We start from the raw sequence: 22580 nt of genomic DNA on the forward strand, positions 1-22580 counted from the left end.
GCTCAGGCTGGTTTCGAACTCCTGAGCTCAAACAATCCTCCCGCCTCGGCCTCCCAGAGAGCTAGGATTACAGGCGTGAGCCACCGTGCCCGGCCTAGATCTGATTTTTAATTCCTATCTGTTGGACTTCAAAGCCTACGGTCTTAACCACTATCCTACACACCTAGCAGACGATGACAGGAACGGAAGCACAGCCTAGGCCTGCCCTATCTTCTTGCTTTGACAAGTGGGTTTTGGTCCCAATGGCAGGTGCCCTCAACTTAGGAGACTCAGAAAGCAGCCATATGGGCCCCTTGGTCTCAGATTTTTCCCCAGGCTGCAGATCCAGAGCCCATAGCACTGTGTACAGAAAGCTGTTTTAGCACTTGTCACACTCCCCAACAGTTAACTAAAAATGGTAAACCTAACATTTCCAAGCATGGGGCTAATCTCTCTATTTGTTATCTCATCTGATCACCCCAAGAGGTAGGCAATATGATTCCCATTTCACAGATGAGAATGCAGAGATGTTACATTGCTTCTGAAGCCAGGAAGAAGCAGAGATTTGAACCCTGGTTTTTGTCTCAGAAGCCCAAACTCTTAGACTCTTAGCTACTACATTGTGTTGTCAGCTGTTTCTCTCTCTCTCTCCTCCACCCCACTAGATTATATGCTCTGTGGAAGTAGTGCTCATGTCTCTTTATGTTTGCATTCCCAGTGCCTAGTGCAGTGCCAGGCACTCAGAAGATCTTCAATGCTTATTTGTTAAACGGAGGGAGGGCTGGGTAAATGAATGGATAATGGATAGAAAAGAGATGAAGGGAAGGATTAAGGGAGGGAGGAAGAAGGGAGGGAGGAATAGAGGGAGAGATGGGTGAATGGATGGATGGATGGTGGAATGGGTGGAGGATGGATAAACGGATGAATGGATGGGGGAGAGAGAGGGAAGGAAGATGGATGGATGGATTAAAGGATGAAGGTAGAGAAGGAAGGCAGAGGGATGGGTGGAGGGATAGGTGGATAAATGGAAGGATGAGTGGATTGTGGTGAACACTTCTATGGCAGCACCCTGACCCTCTGGCAGGACGATGCTTGCCACTGATTTTCTTGTCTCTGCTGGCCTCAGGTCTGGATCCTGAGCTCCCTTTCTCCACTTTTGCCTTTGCCCGCACTCCTTACTCTCCTCCACTTTTCAATCTATCAGTCAAGCTCAACTCCTTTTCCTTTCATCTGACTTAGATATCCAATGCCTACCTGATGCCTCACTTGACGTCACGGTGGCCTACAGCTCTGCAGGTACAAGATCTAGTCCCTGTTACCACTGACTGACCTCGTGTGCTACTGCGCTTTCTCTCACATGCTCTGATCTGGCTGCAGTGGCCTCCTTGCTGCTCCTCAGTCACTCCAGGCATGCCCTGAATTCTTTGCACCTGCTGCTCTCTCTCTGGCATGCCTTCCCCAGACACCTGCGTGGCTCCCCTTCTTCCTGTCCTGTCTTTGCTCGAACACCACTTTCTCAGTGAGTCGAGCCTCACAGGTGCTGCCTCTCCCCCTTCCCTGCTATGTTTTTCTCTACAGCAATTCTCACCATTTGACAGACTGCATGTTTGATGTGTTCATTTGTCTCGCCTCCCTAATACATAAGCTCCATGAGGGCAGGGAGCTTGGTACGGTTGTATGGCTCACCACTGAAGCCTGCAGCACCTACAGTAGCGCCTGGTGTGATGTAGGCACTCAATACATACATTCAGAATGATTTAATGAATCAACAAACACCTCCCAGGCATCTGGTGTTGGTAAGACCCTGTGTTATTGGTTACCACCTGACAACATGAGCCCGAAAACCTCTCTCATTCCAGGGCCTTGGTGTCTGGGAGCAGGTGTGCCCCAGGGCATGGACAGGAAGGTGGGACCCGCACCACGGGTCAGGAGCAGAGGTGAGTGCCTCCTTACCGCCTTGGTGCACTGGACGTCCTTTCCCAGCAGCCAGTTGAGCTCCAGGTTGCCCTCGCCCTGGTAGCAGGACTGCAGGCGCTCCTTGATCTGCAGGTTGATGGCCCGGATGGGGAAGGCACACAGGGCAGAGTCGTCGGGCGGGTGGTGGTACTGCTTCTGCCCTTTGGAGAAGATGGCGAAGAGTACATCGTCCTGGCCGCTGATGTTGAAGGCCTGGGCCAGGGAGTCCCCGGGCTTGGCCAGGTAAGCAGCCTGCAGGAGGCGGTACTCCACCCCGGCCCGGGTGCAGCCGAACGGCAGGGACACGTACGAGTGGAACTTGGGGTCATCCTTGCAGAGACGCACGATGCGTGAGGTGTAGAAGAGGTCTCCCGCGGAGTTGATGGCCACACCCTCGGGGGTCTCGGGCTGGACGGTGAGGAAGTAGACGAAGCCCCCACTGGCGAAGCCGTAGATGTAGAAGATGTCAAAGTGGGAGACCAGGGCCAGGGTGTCCGAGGGGATCTTGATGAGCGAGGAGACAAAGTCACTGTGTAGCTCATAGTCGAGCATGGCTGAGGACTCGGGGTCCCGGGGCAGCTTCCGGCTGGACAGGGTTGGGAAGTAATCCTGCTTCCCGTCCACGGCGGTGCCGATGAAGAGCTTGCCGTCCTCGCCCTCGGAGCGCACGATCACGCCGTACATGGTGCCCGTCTTGTTGACGCTGGACAGGTAGTGCTCCTTCTTGTGGGACGGCTCCACCAGGATGAAGAGGTCGTCCAGCCGCAGCAGCTTGCAGACGCCCTGGTAGAGGCTCCCGCAGGCCAGCAGGCGATTCTCGGAGTAGTCGATGAGCAGCAGCTTGTTGACGTTGTTGGTGAGGGTGAGCACCTCGCTGCAGGGCTGCACGATGAGCGGTGGGTAACAGGACTTGTTGTCCTCTTCCGGCCCTGTCTTATGAGCCACCTGGATGGTCAGGTTGCCCGTCAGCTTGTAGACCCGGTTGATGGCCCCCACGTAGACGGCCCCAGTCCCTCGGTGGACAGTCAAGTGGTTGAAGGTCCAATCACGGTTCTCGGAGTGGAAAGTGCTGAACTGAGGCATGCCGGCTACCCCGGGGGCCAGCAGCACCCAGACCACCGAGAGCAGGACCACAGACCAGCTGTCAACCTCGGGGGCCCGTGGCCAGGGACCCCTCTGTTCCATCCTGAGAGGGGCGGGGGTGAGGAGACGGCGCCTCTGTGAGCTCATCTGCCCCGCCTTCCTAGGTCGGCCCGCACATGGTTCTGGAAAACACAAGGTAGAGTGGTCAGACCGAAAATCAGTTCCAGGAGGCGGGAAGAGGAATGCTTGATCCAGGGTCCCCATCCCTGCTCAGCTCCGTGAATCTCTTCCTTCTGTGTCTCAGTGTGTCTATTTTTAACATACTTTCTCCCTCGTAGGGATGTTCAGGGAATCCTGTTATCTATTTTGGTCTCCAGCCTTTACGCTGTAAAGTATTTTTTTTTAACTTTATAAAGCATCTCTATTTCTGTCCTCTTAAGACATCGTTTTTATCTCTCAGAGAGGTTAAAAGACTATTGAAGTTCACCAAGCCAGTCAATCCGATGGCCGCACTAAAGCCAGCCTTCCTCGCCTGCCTCTTACCCGAGACCGGTAGAAATCCCTCCTGCGTCTTGAAAGCTTGTTGGGAAGGCCCTCCCTCCGGCTCTCTAGGTCAGCTACTCCCAGAGTCCGATATTGCAATAAAATTCCTAATTTCAGACTTCCGCGGCCTCACATTGCTAAGCCTCTTTGATTTCTCACGCTCTGTCGGTGCACAGGGAGGAGAGGAGCTGCTCACCCTGAGTGAGAGACCCCTCACTGCCTCTGCCCTTCTCCTCCAGAAGGAGGACCCCTGATCTTCAGCTGCTAATACTTGCTAGGAAAGAGAACTACGCTGTGGCCAATAAGACTGGGTTCCTACATGTGCCATTTGGGAGGTTGAAAAGCCCCTGGGGGACAGGCAAATGACTGTCTCTTTGACAGGCAATGCCCAGCTGTGCCCGCGTCCCCTCAACCCCCTCAGTGAGCCAGGTGGCCGGGTCCTGAGCAAATTGCTTCCACTTCTGCTCCTCTGCAGGCAGAGCTCACGGAGAGCCAGTCTCCTTGCCAAGGGGGACTGGCTATCTGAGTCCATCTTCAGCCACCTGAGGTGGCAGTTCTGGGTTTGGGAAAATGCGGAGAACAGCAAAGGGCAGCAGGGTGAGGGGCGCTCCCATTTCAGCCGCTGCTGGGGCCTCCTGACTGTTTCAGCATCCATGAAATCAACCCTGGGCCTCCGCTGGCCATGCTCAAACCCCGCTGTCCGGCCCTGACACCTCTATTCTTGCCCTCTCTCCAGACTCCCAGGCCCTGAAGCTCTTCCGCTGCCAGGGTCTCGGTGCTCACTCTTCCATATTCCAAAGAAGCCGCCCAGAGGTGCAAGGTGGGGTCCCAGGGGGAGCCTGTAGAGACTCCTGGGCAAAGGGGGAGGTCAGAGAGCAGGGCCTGCCCCATCAGTGTCAGGCGCTGTCCTGACTTATGGAGAGGGACAGCAGGACAGGGCAAAGCAGCGAGCCGTCCTGCAGAGAAATCATTTCTCCAGCTGGACAGATCTGCCAGCAACCTTCTCGGGCAAGTCCAGACAGAACTCTCCGCACATGAGGCAGCAGGAATGGAAACACCAGAGCAAAGGGTGGAGAATTTGCTCCAAGGCAGCTTAGGCGAGGTCTGTCTGTCCCTCTGTATTCCCCAAGCTGGCTGGACTGTGCTATAATTAGAGCAGACATCACTTTAAGAATCCCCTAGTTTTTTCTTTATATCTTTAGAAACTCTCCTGGGCCTAGCAGCCACCACGGTGCCAGGGTAGTTCCCACCTGACTCCCTCTTCTCTAATCACACTCCACCGGGGTGTTCTGGGGTGACTCATGGGGCCTCAGGCTTCCTTGGAAAGAGGAAGGCAACAGCAGCGTGAGGCTCAGGCTGACCTCAGCTACTCCGACACAGCCCTTCCGGCCCCACGCGCACACCGGCAAAGCCTCCCTACAGACGGAGGAGCTTTCGGTTTGAAAAGCAGAGGTTATTTTTAGCTATGTCCTGAGGCCGGTAGCAGGACGTGAATTCCTGAAGAGGAGCCATGGAAAGGAAATAACAGAATCCTCAAATTCTCCAGCTGGACTGGGAACTGTGAGAGGCCATTCTCTGCACGCCCCTCTCGCTGGGGACCAGGCTCCCTTGGCCACAGGTGGAGAGCCGCGTCTCCCAGGAGGAGCTCCAAGGAGCAGGAGGAGAACTGTCTGTCACCACACTGTGCTTGGGGTTTGCACTTTAGAAAATGCTGTCAGAGACACCATCACACTGAATTTGTGGACATTATACTCCTCCCTTTTCCACAACATACATGCACACATGTTTGGCCTGTGGGTGAGGGGAGGGGGTCATGGCAGCAGAAATAACATCAAAGGACACAGTGTCAGGTGAAGATCAACCATCTCGTCTCCCTGCTCAGTATCCCCCCGCCCAAGACACAGTTTGAATAGTGAGCGGCTTTTGCTGTGAGGCAGAATTTAGGAACAAATTTGGAATCTTGGGAAAGCCAAGTCTCATCTCCCATTCTAGTAGAATGTGGATAACTATAGTACAAGTCTCCTAGGTTTCCATGAGAGTAAATGAGACAATGTAGGGAAACCTCTTAGTAGGGCTGCAGGCACACAGTAAGTGCTTAACTTATGTTAGTTGTTATTTTATCATTGAAGCCTCCTCAGGAGACGGTGCTTCAGGAATCCCGCCAGAGCTCCTGACTTCTCTTTTTGCTTATATTCTTCCTTTCCACGTGTTGAACATTGTGGGTGGACCTTTGATCCTCAGCCCTCACTAACACAGTGACTGAACTCAGTGTCAAAAGCGTGTGGTAGGAGAAAAGAAGTAGATCGATGGCGATCTTCTCTGTCATACTACTGCACAAGTCCCAACATAGTCTCTCTGCAGACTTCAGGGAAGCCAGTGGAAGTGTAGGATCCTGAGAGTTGGACTAAGAATGGAAAAATTGGCTAGAAGGCATGGGGCCACAGGGCAGGATGAAGGGTAGGGGTCTCAGGAGCCCTGGGCTCAAATTCTGCTTGTGTCACTCACGAATTGTGATGTGACTTTAGATTGGTCTAGCATCTCCCTGAGCCTATTTCTTGATATTAAAACAGAAGGTTTTTGAATTAGTCAATCTGCATGATTTCTTCTTTCTGATAAAATTATACCTTGAGACTTGGTTCCTTCAGTTTCTAGAGCCTGTGATTCCAATAGCAGCTGAGATCCTTCTCTCCAACCTGGTGAGGCTAATTAGGCCAGGAGTTCTCCACAGAGCACTACAGCGGGGCTTTTTTTCTCTCACCCTCAAGCAACATCTGCTCCGGGACAGGCTGCTCCTAGTACCCAGCCAAGAGGATTCGTCTCATGGTGTGCAGGGACTGCCCACGGGGAGCAGCTGTCACTGGACACTGGAGTCAAGAGGAGGCATGGTCTCCCGCAGAAAGGGGTGGAGGGGAGGTTTGCATCCCACCTCGGGAGTGTGGCCTTCATAACGACAACTGACTGCAACGCCAGCATTGATATTACCAAGCAGCTGCTCCAAAGCAGGGCCCAGTGGGCAAGGATCAGACCTCCTATCCCCATTCAGAGTGAGGGGGAAGGGACCCACCTTGGTGCCTCTCATGGGAGGCAGTGTGGTGCAGTGGTCAAATGCATGAGCTCTGAACTTGGGTGCTTGGATACAGAGCCTATAGCTGTGCACGCTCGGTCAAGGTACTTTGCTGTTCTATGATACTATCTCACGATCCGTGTAAAATGGGTTTCGTACTGGTATCTACCACATAGGATTACTATGATGAAATCCATTCATATATGTAAAGCACTTAGAATAGTTCCTGATCCATTTTAACTCTTCAAGATACATTAACCTTTAGTGTTAGCAATTTATTTGTCACTATTTCCAGCTCCTCACCTCCATCCATCCCACGATCTGTCTTAGAATGAGTTTCCCACTCTCAATTTGGTGGAAGCCAGTAAACACATGGATTGGACTTTGTACACCTAGCATTTCCTCCTAACCCCAGTGTTCTGCCAGTGTCCATCAACCTCGGGAGTTTTCTCTCAATAATGATGCTTCCTTCTTTCTGCCTCATCTCTGTGTCTAGCTCATAAAGTCACTTGTCACATGCATTCTCAAGAGACAAAACTTGCCCAAGTCTCTGCTCTCCTGCTGGTTTCCTTCTTCCCAACCCCAATTCTCAAACTAGGGCATCCTGCCCCGGGACTCTCACCTCAACGGCAGAGCCTCCCAGGACATCTTACCCGGAGCATTCCTGGTGCCAAGGAGAGGCCATGCTTGCCTCTGTGGGAAGCAAGTGCCACTAAATAATTTATTTGGAGGGCCCGATTACACCACCTCCTGGATCAAGATTCAGGAGGCAGGTGTTGGTGACAGCCAGTGAAGGCATCTGATACTTTCCTGATCAGCTGCTGCGGGCGTCAGTGGGAAGGCAGGGAGGAAATGACAATCGAGCATTTCCAGTTTGGCTCAAAGGAGGATTCTCTCCTCCCTGCGTCCCATTCCGTTGCCCTTTTCAGGAGATCTGGGTGCACGTGCCTCTGTGCTTTCACTCGGCCTCTCATATTGCAAAAGGAGCTGGTGGGAAGAGAAGTTAGCTTCAGGGTATGATTTTGCCAAATTGAGTCAAACTTCATGTTAGTAGCTCTCACACCCTGGGACCCATCTGTAGCTCCACCATCACCTCTGTTGCCATTCCTATTGTCACTGTCACCAACACTGTCATACTTCCAGCACTGCCATTACTAGCACTGTCCTGGTGCTGACGGTTTCCGTAAGAGCACAGGAAATGGTGCCCAATAGACTACTGCACTGCCCGGTGCTTGCGCAGCCAGGACCCCAAGGAGACGGGTGATGAGGGAGAAAAGGTAAGCACGAAAATGGGAGCTGTGAAGTCAGAGGAGTTAGCAGCTGCTCTTGGGATTCTCCCAACCTCCTCCCTGTCCCATGGCAGAGGGGGCCCATCCTCGCCCCCAGCTCTCTCTTCTCACGGGTAGTGCCTTTAAAGCAGGAATTCAGGGCGAATGCTGCAAGAGATTATAAGATTACTCCAAGCCACCATTTTTTTTTTTTAGATGAAGAAGCCAAAGTCCATAGAAAGGGAACATATTGTCCAAGGTGACTCAAAATGAGTCGGGCACAGGCTGCAATTAGAACCCAGACCTTGTGACAAAAAGTGGGGGGCTTCCTCCCTCATAGGTGGAAGGGTCCTGGGAGTCAGTTGTGTTCTGCCTGGAGGCTGTACTGTTGGGGGGAAGAAGGTGCCTTTGAGGATGGCCCCATGATGGGCAGATGTGAGGTTGGCGCTGGGCGTGGGCAGGGAAGTGGTGCTCAGAGCAGATTGAAAGTGGCTCGGATTAAGGGGCAGAGGGGATGAAAGAGACATGGCAGAATGGCTCCCTTCTGTGTCGGAGAGGAAGTCTTCCTCTGACCTCCTCCAGGCCTGGGCAGGCTCAGGCAAAGGTCACACAGTGGAGGGATGTCACCTACACTGTGAATTGGGGGCTACAGTTTCCTGTGCCACAGCCTCGCAGACAGGTTGGATCTAGCCTAAGCACGGAAAGCTCCTTTTTCCCAAAGAGAACTGCAGCAGAAGAACTGAAGTTAACTGTTCAGGGGGACATCCTATCTAGAGAGGATCCTTGGAGAGTCCTGCCAAGGAGATTCTGGAACTTTCTGACATTGACTTTTCCCGACAGCTGTCTAGGAATAAGTTTACCCAGAGGCAGGGGATTGGTCTCGGTGATCTCACAGGGCTCCCTCTGGTTTAAGATTTCTAAGAGGATAAAACGTCTCAATGGGAGATCCTGAGGCTCCGGCTTGTCCCCTGTGGGTGGAATGTCACTGAAGGAGCTGTCTTAATGTCCCTCGCGCAGTCGTACGTGCAAACATTCCGTCTAACAGGGACCTCAGAGGTAGTCCAGGCACGTTGGGTAGCGCAAGGTGAGCGAGAGGGCGAACGCAGAAGCCCCGGGTAATGCCGACAGCTGAAAGGCCTCAATTAGAGTGAAAGGAGTTATCTGGTATTTAAATAATTATTAGATTGAAGGAATAATCATGGGTTTGAGCTGATTTTTTTCCCCACTGTCACCCTGATGGCGTCTATAATATTATTATTCAAATGCCCATGATTCTCATTGAGAAGAGACCAAGAGAAAGAGGGGAGAGGGGGGGGGGGGGGGGGGGGGGAAGGGAGGGGGTGGGGAGAGCGGCTCATTTAATCTCCATGTGACAGGGCTGCAGGAGGTACGATTAGTCTTTTTCTTATTTCAGCTGTCACTCATGCACAGACACCAAAGATTGTTATTAGCGTATTTTATGCACGCAATTTAAAGAGAAAAGGGGGAGGGGTGCGGGGAGAGGGAGAATTTTCTACGGAAAATAACGGGACCAAAGGAACAATTTAGATGTCACTTCTATACCAGCTGCGTTTGCTTCATTAATCGAATGTCATTTTTTTCCCTAGACTCCGTGCCGTTATGTGAAGCTAAGTGGCTAGACCTCATCCCAGAGTGGGGGAAAAGGAAGGTGAGAGGATAGAAAGGAGGAAAACGGGTCCCTGTCTACATGTACCCCTCGCAGCCATCCCTGAGAAACGATACTGTGGCCCCTCCAGAATGTGTCAAGACAACTTTGGGTAACAATTTCTACCCAGTCACCTGCTGTCACTATGAGAAGGCGGACCCCCTACTAGTCTTCACATATGTGATTCCTTTCACAGGTGGGATAAACTGCATTTGCTCTCCAATAAGCAAGGAGTGAGAGGTGGAAATGGGGCGTGTCTAACAGTCCCAGTCAGTAGTGAGGAAGATTCCACGTTCCAGGTGAGGCAGTGAGGGGCCAGGAGGCGGCAGCTGTGGGTAGCGCTCTGCTCTGGCAAACGCCCTTGGATCCCACAGGACTGTGGAACAGTGAGGGGCTCCCGCCTCTCTGATAGCAGACAGAGGCAGATGACAGGGGTTACAGGCTGAACCGTGTCCCCTCAAAACTCCCGTGTTGAAGTCCTAGACCCCAGTCCCTTGGAACGTGACTGTATTTGGACGCAGGGACTTGACAGCAGTAACGAAGATGAGCTCGTGAGGGTGGGCTCTAACCCAGTATGACCGGTGTCCTTATAGAAAGGAGGACCTGTGAAGACAGAGGGAGAAGATGGCCATCTACAAGCCAAGGAGAGAGGCCTGGAACAGATCCTTCCCTCACAGCCCTCAGAAGGGACCAACCCTGCAGACACCTTGACCTCCGACTTCCCGACCTTCAGAACTGTGAGACGATACATTTGTGTTGTTTAAGTCACCCAGTGTGTGTGACTCTGTTACACCACCCCTAGCAAACTAACGTGGCAGGGAGGAGAAAGGTACTCTAACTTCTTGGCTCAGGAATTATTCTTTTAAAGAAAAGGGGTGTGTGCATGGACCTGCACACACAAGTTTGCAGGGAGGGGGTGCACGTAAACAGTCTTGGGGCCAAGAAACTTAGAGTTGTAGTGCTCTTAACACTTCTGTGGGAACTGGAGTCAGCAAATGCTGCTTCTTTCACGCAGCAGAGAACAGTGGCCCAGAGAACCCACCTGCTCTGCCCCTCACAGGTTGGGGATGAGAATTAGGATTTGCTGATTTCTGTTTTTCCTGCAGAGCAGGTCCCATCTTTTTTTAGCATCTCCTGCTGTCTTCTGCTCCTACCCAGAAGAGTGAATCTGTCACTTGCCAGACCCCAGAGAGAGATCTCCCCCGACTCCCACCCCAGCTTCTCCTCCAGTCACAGGCCCTGTCCTGGGACCACTGCTTTTCATGCCAGGGAGGGTTTTCTGTTGTTTTTTTCCCAGGTCTGCCAGTGGGCTCTGTTAGAGCCCTGGAAACAGCACCAGCTCTCCCAGGGCCTTAGCAAAACATACAGTGTTTGTCCTCTTCTCGCACAGGCTATAAAAGTTTGGCGTTGTGTCCCTGAATTATGAAGGGTTTTAAGACGTGCACTCATTTGAGGGGCTGGGGGTGGCTCTGTTCCTTTCTGGGGCACTGGCTGGGCTGGCTTTGCAAAGTCAAAACAAGATTCATTACCCCGGGGCCGGGAGCGGGGAGATACACGCCTGACCCTGCAGGCCTGTCCCATATGTCACGGGCCTGTCAGAAATCTCCCAGAATTCCCTTTATTATCTAAAGGTCGCCACCCGGGCAGAGCTGAGAGCCCCGCGTGGTATAAACCAAACTACAAGAGCAATCAATTTCAAGCAGCTGTCTCCCCTGCCACCCCGTCCTCTGCTCCCCCTTCCTTGGGCTCTGCCCTCTTCAACCCCCTTTGGGGGAGGCTCAGGAAGGAGCCCTGCCTGGCTGTGGCCACCTCTCCCCTGGGTCAGAAGGAATTCCTGCGAGTTAGCAGGGCTCTGAGGCTGTGAGAAGCAGGCCTGGGGGGCTGTGCCTGCCCTCTGCGCTCAGGGGGTCCAGGAAAGGTCACGCCACTGCTCCCCTGACTCTAAGCAGGACCCAGTTTAAACCATCTTAGTAGTGGAGTTGCTCTTCTAGTGGACGTCATGGGATTACAGGACCGGAAGAGGAATTCTCAGTCTCCTTCCAAAGGCAGGGAAAGGAATAAAAAGTGGGGCTATGGCTTTGCTAAGTCAAGTCAAAATTCATGTTAGGAAACCTCATATCTTAAGGGCCACGAGTAGCATATACTGGCATCTCTCATTTGTTTCCTGTAATAAAACCAATAAGGAGTAGCTACTATTACTATTCTTTATTAACCACCTGCTCCGTGGCACACTGTGCTAGATGCTCTGTATATGCTGTTGATAATTGTGGGATTATTTTGCAAGGTGGGCATGAATTACCCCCCATTCCACAGATGACGAAACAATCTCAGGAGTCCTGGCTAACTGGACTAGCATTGTCCAGCTAGGAAGCAGAGATTTCCGAGACCCATGCTTTCCCCATTATTCCTCGTTGCCTGGATTTTTCAAATTTATCTTTCAATCAAATCTTCTTATCACCAGTCTGGGAGAACTCACTAGAACGTTAAGTGAGACTTGGCAAGTGCTTTATTTTAAAGGTCAAAACTTGCAGCTCCACAGTCTGGTTCCCGTCTAGCCTGAGCTGGTCCTTTCTTTTGGTAACGGGGCAGCATGGTGGGGGCAGGTTACTGGCAGGGGTCGTGGTTTTCAGGCACCAGGTAGGATCCCTGAGTGTTTTGCGGCAAGAGGTTTGCTAGCTGGTAGCCACCTTTCCAAAGAAATCCAAATGACCTTTCCAAGGAGCCTGGGACTTTCTCCTCTGCCTTCTCATCCTGTCCTGACTGCAGAAGAAAGAGCCAGGGGCTCTTTGAGGTTGAAATGGGACAGGAGAGCAGGGTTAAAAGGGCCCAACTAAATGGTTAAATAAATTAAGGTTACTCCACATAATGGCATATTACCCTGCCATTAAACATAATGTTTTCAAAACATAACGACACTGCTCCGGTTCGCACCAGTGGCAGGAAAAAGGAAGGAGGGGGTAAGGAAAAACCAAAACAAAGCATTCATCTCAACTCTCAGTCCCTGGGCTAACCCTAAAACCCACGCTTACTCTCCCCTGAAGCTGTCTTTTGCCTCTTAAAGTAAAATTTTAATGGCTCCCAGAAGACTCTAGGTGAGAGCACTTCCTGCTTTCTTTTGCAGACCTTCCTTCCCTTCTGACTCCAGTGGCCTCACCGAGACGGCCACTACAGCATTCTAGGGACAGGGACAGGGAGCACTCCCGATCCCTGACGCTTCATCCCCATGTCAGGGGCCATTAGTGCTGGATGGAGGTACGTTTTTCAACACTGTCCATCTCCAGAAGCCAGAGCTCCCTAAAGTTCAAAAGGGTGGCCCTTTCACCAGGAAGCCGGGTGCTGCCTCTCTGAAAGTGGTGCTTGTGGGACAGGCACATTGTCACTATCCAGGCCTCTCTCTGAGACGGACCCTGCTGAAAGCCTCCGGCAGCTAAGACCCAGCCACGGGCATCCTGCGAGGTGTGCCTTGTGCTGCCTCATGTCTTGTGCCTCAGACCCTTGTCCAGCTTTGCCAGGCACATGGCCAGAGTGTGGTGTTCACCTGTGCAAACACCTTCTGGAGCTCCTTGCTGTTGCCCAGATTGACCCAGGACTAAGCACCCAAGTTCACGTCCTTCCCAAGCTGGCTCTTTCTTCAGCCTCACTGCTCGCCTCTCCCAGATGACTCTACTCCGAAGAAACGGGTTGGTTTGTTGAGTCTCTCAAACCGCTTGCTCAGTTTCATGCTCCCCCTGGAATTTCTGTCTCCACTTTCTTCTTTGCCTGTCCACACCAGCCCATCCTTTGAAGCCTCACAAAGCCTCTAGGACCTCTCTGCCTCCAATCACCATTCTCTCCTCCAAACTCATTTAAAAATTGCTGTTTTGGGCACACATGGATTCCAGACACACTACATTACAGCGTTGGCTCTCTTTTTTTATGTGGCTGCGTCCTCTCTCCCCGTTGAATTAGAGGCTCTTTGAGGGCAGGAGTGATATCTCATGTTTCTTGGCATCCCGTGCAGGGCTAACACGATGAGTTTCACTCAGTATTCTTCTCGCTCTGAACTGTGGAGAGCAGCAGAGGGGGGTACAGGGTGCTCATTTGCTTTTTCTCAACTGGCACTGTCCCTGCTACTCTGCCCTAAGAAATGGTTTGAACTAAGACACTTGGCTCCGAGAGTTCTCGTAGCCTTTGCAGGTAGTGAAGAAGGAAGTGAGCCATTTGGGAAGGATGCTTGAACCAACTGGGTGAAGGGCAAATGTCCTTGGCTAGGTGGATGAGGTGGGGAAAAGATGGGAAGAGCGGGAGGATGTGGCTCTGTCTTTGAAGAACGCACAATCCAGATGTGTAAAGGAAGAGTGTTGGCACAAGAGCTCCATAGCCACGAACCATAAAATACCATAGGTCATGTAAGAAGCATATAATAATTTAAAAAAAAATGACAAACTGACAACATAAAGTGATCAAGAGCAGAGCGGGGTGGGGGAGAGCCCCCTCGGAAGGTTTCAGAAGAGGGTCTTCTGTAAGGAGGCCAAGCTCACTCTGGTGAATGCTGCCAGGCAGCACGTGCGGAGAAAAGACCATGGTCTTTGGAAACAGATCTGGGCTCAATCTCTCTTCTACCACTTACTGGTTGGGTGACCTTGAACATGTTATTTAACCTCTTGGAGCCTTACCTTCCTCCACTGTAAAATGACACCTCCCAGGGTTGTGGTCTGAGAATCCATGAGATAATGGATGTGAAATTGTTTTGTCAACTCTACTGCGCTAAGTAAACACCAGTTACTCTTGTTTCTGTTTTGGAAGAAACACCGTACAAGGGCATCGTCTCTTTGGCAGCAGCGGCCACCCTGTATGGTGGTGACAAATACCAAGGGCTCTGTTTCAGCGCAGGTGAGGGGTGATCATTGTGCAGCAGAATGTGGTGGCTCAGCATCCATCTCCCGAGACCCCGCCTTCTGGCAGGAACAGGGTGCTCCTCGTCCCACCTTCTCCCCTACGTGGGCCTGAAGTCACAAGTAGCCGTTCCCCCCAGTTCTCTCAGTGGCCCCACTGTGTCCGGGTCACCTCCTCTCACAGCCCTGCGGTGATTGGGACCACTTGTGCCACTCTTACTGAGTTGTCCGGGCATTTTGGCTGGACAGGAGGGAGGAAAGGAGGAAAGAGGAAGGCTGGTCCAGAGGAGGAGGAGGAGGAGACGCTGAGATCACAGCTCCCTCAGGCTGGAGCTCCACATTCTTCGGGCTCTTCCCATATGGGGTCTGCCTGGTATACAGGAGGAAGTTCTTCTTCCTTCCTTATCTTCCCTGCCTCTCTTTCTCTCCAGTGCTTTTCCGAACCAACAGCCAGCCTCCCCACAAAAAGCTCCAACTCCTTTTCACGAGGAAGCTTCTTAAGCAGGCTGGGTCCCTACCCTGTCCCTCCCACCTGCAGTTTCTATTATTTTTCTCTCTTTGTCTGAGATTTCCAGCTCTGGCGGAAAAGATCCCGAGCTGTCAGGCAGCCTCTCTTAAGTACCAGGCATGTGCACACTCGTGCACATCCAGCAAAGGAAGTGCTGCGCGCCGGATGACAGGGGCGTGGGAGAACTGAGGGGCGGTTGGGATTCCGGGCAGAGGTCCGACCACCGAAGGGCCTGGTCCGTGCCAAGATGCACAGGCACTCAGCCTGGAGGACCCTAACACACCTGGGGGGCATCATCCCTTGCTAAGGGAGCAGGGGAGACAGACTTTTGAGGGCCCTGAGGCCCCGTGAGCTCCGGGCACCCAGGATCCCCCAGCCCCCAGTGTGGGAAGGTGAAGGGCACAATTACCAGAGCAGAGCGAACGAGACAGGGGGAAGCAAGGGCTGCAGGGAGGCAGGGGAATGGCAGGCCCCCACGGGAGGACCTGGGGCGGGAGATGAAAAGAGCTCCCTGAGTGAGAATCTGGCTCTAGATGATGAATGGGGTGTGAGAGAGGAGGCTGGAAAAGGGTAAACAGCCAGGAGGGCCCGGGAGGGAAGGGGGAGGGAGGGGTGAGGAGAAAGAATGTGGAGGTCAGAGAGCAAAGAAAATGCTCCTGGAGTGATTGACTCAAGATCCGACATGCTGCACACCCGGATGGATGCACGTGCGCACGCAGATGTGCACGGCCGCCCTCCCGTCCGCCCCTCCACGCCCCTGCCAAGGTGTGAGCGAGTCTGCTTTCCTCCCAGACGCTCTCCGTCCCCTCTGGAAAGCCTTTCTTCTGATGTTTGCTTCTGAGTCCCCGAGAGACCCCACTGTCACATGAACTAGCATTTGTGCAGTGATTTTATAGTTCCCTAAGAGTCTCACATACATCACCCCATTCACGTACCCCTCCCACAAGCCCGTGAGGTTGGGAGCACCATCAGCATCGCCGTTTCACAGGTGAGAGGACTTAGGTCTATGGGAGGTTAAATATTTTGGCTAAGGCACCAGATGTGGAAGTGGGACTCGGACGTGGGGGTCCCGGAGTTAACCATGTCCCCTTGCTTCCCTGCTGCCTGGCGCTGCATACCGGCCAAGGAGAGATCACCTACTCCAGAGGTCAGTCTCTGCCTCCAGGCAGGCAAGACTCTGGTCTGGGGATAGCCTGTGACCACTCCTTGGGAATGGGGGTGGAGTCTAAGGACTCAGAGTTGAACTCTTGGGGAGCCCCTGTGAAAGCTGGGGGCCTGGGGCTGGGGGCTTCTGGCCATCCACTGAATGCCATTTGGCTCTTGCCAAATTCTGGCTGGTGGGAAGGAGGGCTGGGGAGGGGCTGAGGCCTGGACACCGCCCCCGGGGCTTGCAGTCCAGGAGCACTAATCTGGAGGGACTGTGCCAAAGTCTCCCCTCTCCCCACCTGCAGAAAGCCGGGCGCCAGCTCCCCTCTGAAGAGCACATGGCTCCGCAGTCCCTGCAGCTGGTCCTAGAGCACAGGCGGCTCCTACCTGTCTCAGACTCCTGTCCTGCGTCCACCTCCTCCCAGCTCTCAGCCCTGGCCCTGCTATTCTCCAATTCCCGATCGTGGCAGATCACTGATTAATTCAGGGCTGTTTAATAACCCTTCTATTTCGATGAAACAAGCTGTCTTGTTTTCTTTATTTTTAACACTGACTTTCGTTTCTTTGCTAAGCATCTTACTGTCATTTAAATTTCTCTGTCTCCAACCAAGCTGATAATAGACTGGAGTGAGCAGCTGCTTCCATCCTGTTTATGACAATGATTAGAAGTTAGAGCTGTGCAAGCAGAGAATTGACCAAATCTCAGTTCAGAGGGGTCTGCCCCTGCTTGTAGAGGGAGTGCTAATTTTAACATGATTAGGAGAATTCTGGCTCCAGGGGACACTGGGGCTAATCCCAGCCTAGCCTTCCTGGCACCCTGCTTGAGGAGAGAGTGGTGGGGCTGGAGGTGTGAGAACCAACTTTACTTACTTTAGAATTAAGGCCAGTAGCTGCAGGTCATTTTTACCCGCCTGACACTCAACTTCACTTTTCAACAGAGCCTTTTCCTCCGCTGAATCCACCCTGCATTTACGGAGCAGCAAGAAGGGAGAATCAAGCTTAGAGGACTTGGGGTGGGTGGGGATGTCAACTGCCACCCATGATACCTTTCTGCCCCACACAGGAACCTCTTCTTGAGACCTGGCCATCTTCCAACTTCTGCTTGAATTCCCCAAATGATGTAGAGCTCATTCCCTCCCTAGACGGCCCCTTCCAGGGATGGATGACTGGTTAACCTCACTCTCTTCTGTCCCCCTTGCAATGCTTATATCTCACTTGTATGACCACGATTTGTGTGCACGCCCTCTCTTCTTTGCCGCATTGTAACCTCTTCAAGGGCCTGGACAATGACTTCTCTCCCTCCTGCCATCCTCAGCGTATAGATATTCTATAAACACTTGCTCAGTCAAATGAAATTATGTGGCGCCAACTTTAAAACTCCCTGCAAAACGTACCTTTCTTCTACCTGGTGAAGCTTCCTGTTTTTCTTTACCTGGACAAATGCTGCCCCTTCCTGTCCACAGTGCAGAAATGGCTGCTTCCTCATGAGCCAGGGCCCTGCTTTTTCCTCCAGGCCCCCAGGGACCACAGAGCTGGTGCAAAGTTTGGCCAAGGAAGCTTTTGCTTGGGGCTATGCAGCGGATGCTAATCAGGTGGCCTAGGTCCTCTGGATCCCAGTCCCCCCTCATTCCTCTGGGTCAGCCACGGCTGCCTGGGAAAGCTCACAGGTGCATGGTGTGCAAGCCCTGGTTGGCCCGACCCTCTGGGCCTCTCGCTGCCCGCAGCCTCGTGAGAGTCGGGAGCTCTCTGCGCCTCCCAGCCAGCACAGTCTGCAGGCAGCTGCTCGGGTCATTGTCTCAGCCTCTTCAAGTTGTGAATGCTGAGTCTATAGAGACCGAAACACAAACAGTGCCCACAGTGGCTCTCGGGAAGGGAGGGGCGGCTTGGCCTTGCCAGAGCCATTGACTGTGCAAATAGCAAGGCTTGCTGTGGATGGAGGAAAGCTGGTTGGAGCTACTTAAGGGAGGGGGGCTTCATACACCACACTGCCCAGCGCCACAGAGGGGCCGTGGTGTGTGCTAAGGGCCAGCAGATGGGCAGAGAAGAGGAGAGGTCAGTTCTCGGGGGAATGCTGTTTCATCATGAGATGCATGTCTGCTGAAACTCAAGGCAGAGAGACAGGGGAGGTTGCTGGGCATGGGGTTTGGGGGACAGGAGACTGGAAAGAGAAGGTGGCTAAGAGGGCAGATCAAGAGAGTGTGCTGGGTGAGGGTGGGCAAACAAAAGTCCTCACAACCAGAGAGCAGTGAATGACAACTTGACTTGCTGTGTGGCTGAGGGTAATCCGGTTGCCCACTTTGGGTTTGGGTTTCACATGCATTATGTGGCCTTGGTTAAAAGAGCCTATCATATACTCAGAAACATTTCTAGCATTCTACATAGAATATCTATTTCTTTTGTGATTCAAACTTCTCCTTAAAAATAATATCTAGGCCGGGCGCGGTGGCTCACGCCTGTAATCCTAGCTCTCTGGGAGGCTGAGGCGGGCGGATTGTTTGAGCTCAGGAGTTCGAAACCAGCCTGAGCAAGAGTGAGACCCCGTCTCTACTAAAAATAGAAAGAAATTAATCGGACAACTAAAAATATATAGAAAAATTAGCCGGGCATGGTGGCGCATGCCTGTAGTCCCAGCTACTCGGGAGGCTGAGGCAGGAGGATAGCTTGAGCCCAGGAGTTTGAGGTTGCTGTGAGCTAAGCTGACGCCACGGCACTCACTCTAACCCGGGCAAAAGAGTGAGACTCTATCTCAAAAAAAAAAAAAAAAAAATATCTAGAAAAGAAAATCAAGGCATCTCGCCGCCCCGTGTTCTACAGTGGACTGTTGGAAAGTGCTGTCAGTGCACGGGGCTCTCTTCTCTGACAGGCGCCTTTCCACACTCTGCACTTCCAACAAGGAACAAGGCACCTCATGCTCCAGCTGAAAGGGTCATCAGGGAGCTTCTTGGTCTACTAGGAGACAGCTGATGCTTCTCGCCAGACCTCCTGCTGTGTTTTCACCAATGATCAGTGCCAGCCAAGGATCTGACCCTTAAGACCCAGCGTCCAGTGTGGGCTCCTGGCCACTGCTCCTGCTGATGCTCTTCGTGCTGCATCTGCCCCATCCACGTCCCAGCTCCTAGGAGCTCTCTCTGCAGGGGAGATGCAAGCCCACTTGCAGCCAGACAGCCAGAGACCTGTGAGATCTGCCCCTTCCCCTGCCGTGGGAGGTTGGCTCCCAGAGCAATGTCAACTCTATGACCAGTTCTGTGACAGTGTCATTCATTTCTGCTCATAGCTGAAGGCACCAAAAACCCAAGGGAAGCAAATTCAGAATTCAACTTCCAATCCCACTGGCTAAATGCTGACCACAGGCCCTGCATGTGGCCTCATTGCCAGGGCCACCATTATCATTCCTCTCAGTTTCTAGTCTCCAATGAGTCTTTAGCCCTTTATACTTTAGCACACAAATTTTCTTTAAGTATAATCTCATTTTTCTCAGAAAATTCCAAACAAATTTAGAGAGAAAGAGAGATGGGGGTGGGGGAGAAAAATATCCTTAGCTTGGCTTTATATTCCTGCTCTAAAGCATAGGATGGTTTTCCATGTTTACAGCACTTGTCATTTTCCAACTCCCCTAACACCATCTTCCTGTGCCTGGCTCTAGGGCTCTTGAGCAGTCGTGAAAAACATTCATTCCCATTGTACAGATGGAGAAACTGAGGTCCCGAGAAAGAGGCAGGAGCCAATTCTGCCAGACTATCTTGTGACTCCTTCTTGTCTCCCTCCTGGGACCAGGGAACAAATGGAGAGCAAGCGCTGGTCAACAGGTGAGAAATCTTTAGGAAGCTGGAAGGGCTCCAAGTGCGAAGGGAGGCCCTTTGTTCCTGTGTGTTAGGACCCTATTCTTTGACACCAGGCTCTTCCTGACCATCTGTTCTCAACCATCTTAGCAGGGGCCAGACCTCCTGCAGGAGGGTGCTGGCTGTGGCTTCCAGCTCCACGTGCAGTTCCGATCATTCTCTCTAAGTCCTTGGGCCCTTAAAATTGAAGGGCTTGATGCCCCGAGGGGTCACGTGATTCGGGTGGCAGACTAGAATTTTGGTTCATTTCTGAATACATAAACCTCGGGGTGGTGGTGTTTGCCTTGCAGGAAACGGGGTGGCGTGGGGGTTTTGATTCCACAGAAAGTGCAGGGACTTGTCAGAAAGGCACAGACAGATGGGGTGAGGGTGGGGGTGTCAGTATCGTCGGGGGACTGTGAAATCCTGAGACAGCCCTCCTCCTGGCAAACGCCACTGCCCACCAGTGGAGCAGAGACCTGGCAGAGCTACGAGGGGCAGGGATGGGCTGGGGTAGGGGTCTCCTGTCTGTGGACAGGGAGGGAGCCTGGGTCTTCCTGTCCGGCTTTGGGCTGGGCTTTCGCTAAGAGCCCTGTCCTCTGTGGAGTTTGGAAAACAGCCTCTTCTCCCTCAGGTATCTTTGTTCCTGGGGAGAAAAAAAATGGGAAGCTGGGGAGGGAGCAGTCAGGGGAGGTGGGAGGTCAGAGGCCAACGTAATATTTACCCAGCCCAGCCGAGGCCTTTCACTTTTCTGAAGCAGGAAACCACTTCAAAGAGGCAACATCCCCTCTCGCCACTTCTGTCTGCCGGTTGGTCCCCCTGCCTTTACCTGGCAGGCAGAGCTTTTCTACACACCCCTTCCTCTCCTCCTGAACCTCCACCCTCTCCTCCCTTGAAGGGTGGAGCGCTCTGTCTGGCCGCCTGCGCCCCCCTGGGCCCTGCTCAGAGACGTTAGAAGACCTGTCCTAGTCACAGAGCAATCGCTATCTGTGGGCGCCCCTGACACGCCGAGCTGTCCCTGGAGTGCTCCTGTTCACTCTGAGAGTGTGTCGTCCACCACTTTGGGACTCGTGGGAGGCACTGGGGTTCCAGCCCCAGAGCAGAGGCAGAAACTAAGGACAGGAAAGGCCCCAGGGACGGGAGTCCAGTGGTTCTTCACAGTGGGGCGAGGGTAATCACAAACTCCTCTTCAGAAATATATAAATATACGTACCCACCTAATTCTTAGGAAAGCATAGGATTTCAACGGTTTCACAGGCCTCTGGAAGCCCCAGCCTGCCCCCCAGTTCTGTGCGTGCAGTGCGGGGTCCTATCGCCCTGGAACACCTCGGACGGGCTCCCCCAGCCTGGACCAAGGCGCAGGGAGACCACTACTTTCCTTCATAGGCTCGGAGAATGTTTTCAGTTGAGTTGAAATCTGCCTCCTTGTAACTTCCCTCCATGAGTCCTCCTCTGCCTTCTTCCTGGACCTTAAAAGAGAGTGGATCCTTCTCCGGGTAGCAAACATACGGCAGAGGCAGCCCCTGGCTCAACCAAGGTGTCGAGATAAAATCTGAATTTTCTCTCAGGTCCCATCCATTGAATGATTTCATTCAGATAAGAATGGGCGAGTAACTGCAGGATTCTGGACACTTAAATGTGAGCATATCCTGATGAACCCCACTGGCGTCTACACTGCCAGCTTCGAAAGCACCAGAGAGGGATGAAATTTACATAGACTGCAACCTGAAAACCCCTCAGGAATGTGCACCCCAGAGACCTTGCTCTAGGATGTTGACTACTAGAAAATAACGCTAATGTTTCGCTTAAAATCCACAGAGGAGAATGAGGGGGGAAAATGGTTAGGTAGGGGTGGTTCTGAGAGGCCAGAGGAAGGGAGAGAATTAGACAGTCATTCTTCATAGGAAACCGAAGGGCTCCAGCATCTCTCCTGGAAATCTCCACCTCCCACTGCCTTAGAGTACATGCTTCGAAGAGCTCCCTGCCCTCACTTCCTCTGAACCCCCGGTATACAGCTAACTCCATTCTGCCTTCTACTAAAGATATTTGGGGGTACTTGGCTTATGCAATCCTCTTCCCCCTCTCCCTAGCACACCGTAAAGTCCTTGAAGGAAGGATCTATTACTTTTTCATCTTTCTGCTAAGAGGGAGCTACTACAGTCTTGGCAGGCACTGTATAGGTGATTGATCCCTATTTATCTAAACTTAAATGAATTCCAATTCCTGCTTTCAGTGTCTTCCTACTTGGTTCAGTGCAAGGGGCAAGAACCGCAGTGCAAAATTCCAAGTAGAAAGGTGAAGTTGGAGGGAATGTTCAGTAGCTTACCCTCCTCCCTCTGTCTCCTGTCCCCTCCATGCCAAACCAGGAGCTCAGGCTACAGGGAGGCCCTGGGAGGAGGGAGAGGGCTAGGAAGTGCCAGGGGCACCTCTGTCAGAGGCTGCCATCCTCTCAGAGCCTGGAGAGAAGGTGTGTTTGTCTGGGGCAGGGGGGTCACCGGGAGGAGTGAGGATCATTCACCAGCTATTCACTGGGAGCCCTAGGATTCCTCCTCTTCCTTCTGAAAGACAAGTTCAACTTTCCAAGGGCAACTCATTGCCTTTTATCTCTCACCCTGAAAGCAATTTTAGCCAAGGAAAAGCAGAATTAAACTTTTATAACATGATACATTTATCTT

General features: G+C 52.5%; 1 protein-coding gene across 1 annotated transcript in view; it reads right to left on the reverse strand.

The window, feature by feature from the left end:
- The window catches only part of PLXNA2 (plexin A2), a 207309-nt gene that overhangs the window by 178143 nt on the left and 6586 nt on the right, over positions 1-22580 (reverse strand). Inside the window, exon 2 of the mRNA XM_012638836.1 lies at positions 1933-3200. Coding sequence (XP_012494290.1) covers positions 1933-3165 — 1233 coding nt within the window. The 5' untranslated portion in view covers positions 3166-3200. The remainder of the gene's footprint in view (positions 1-1932; positions 3201-22580) is intronic.

This window comes from Propithecus coquereli, unplaced genomic scaffold (assembly GCF_000956105.1).
Source record: "Propithecus coquereli isolate 6110/MARCELLA unplaced genomic scaffold, Pcoq_1.0 Scaffold135, whole genome shotgun sequence".
NCBI lineage: Eukaryota > Metazoa > Chordata > Mammalia > Primates > Indriidae > Propithecus > Propithecus coquereli.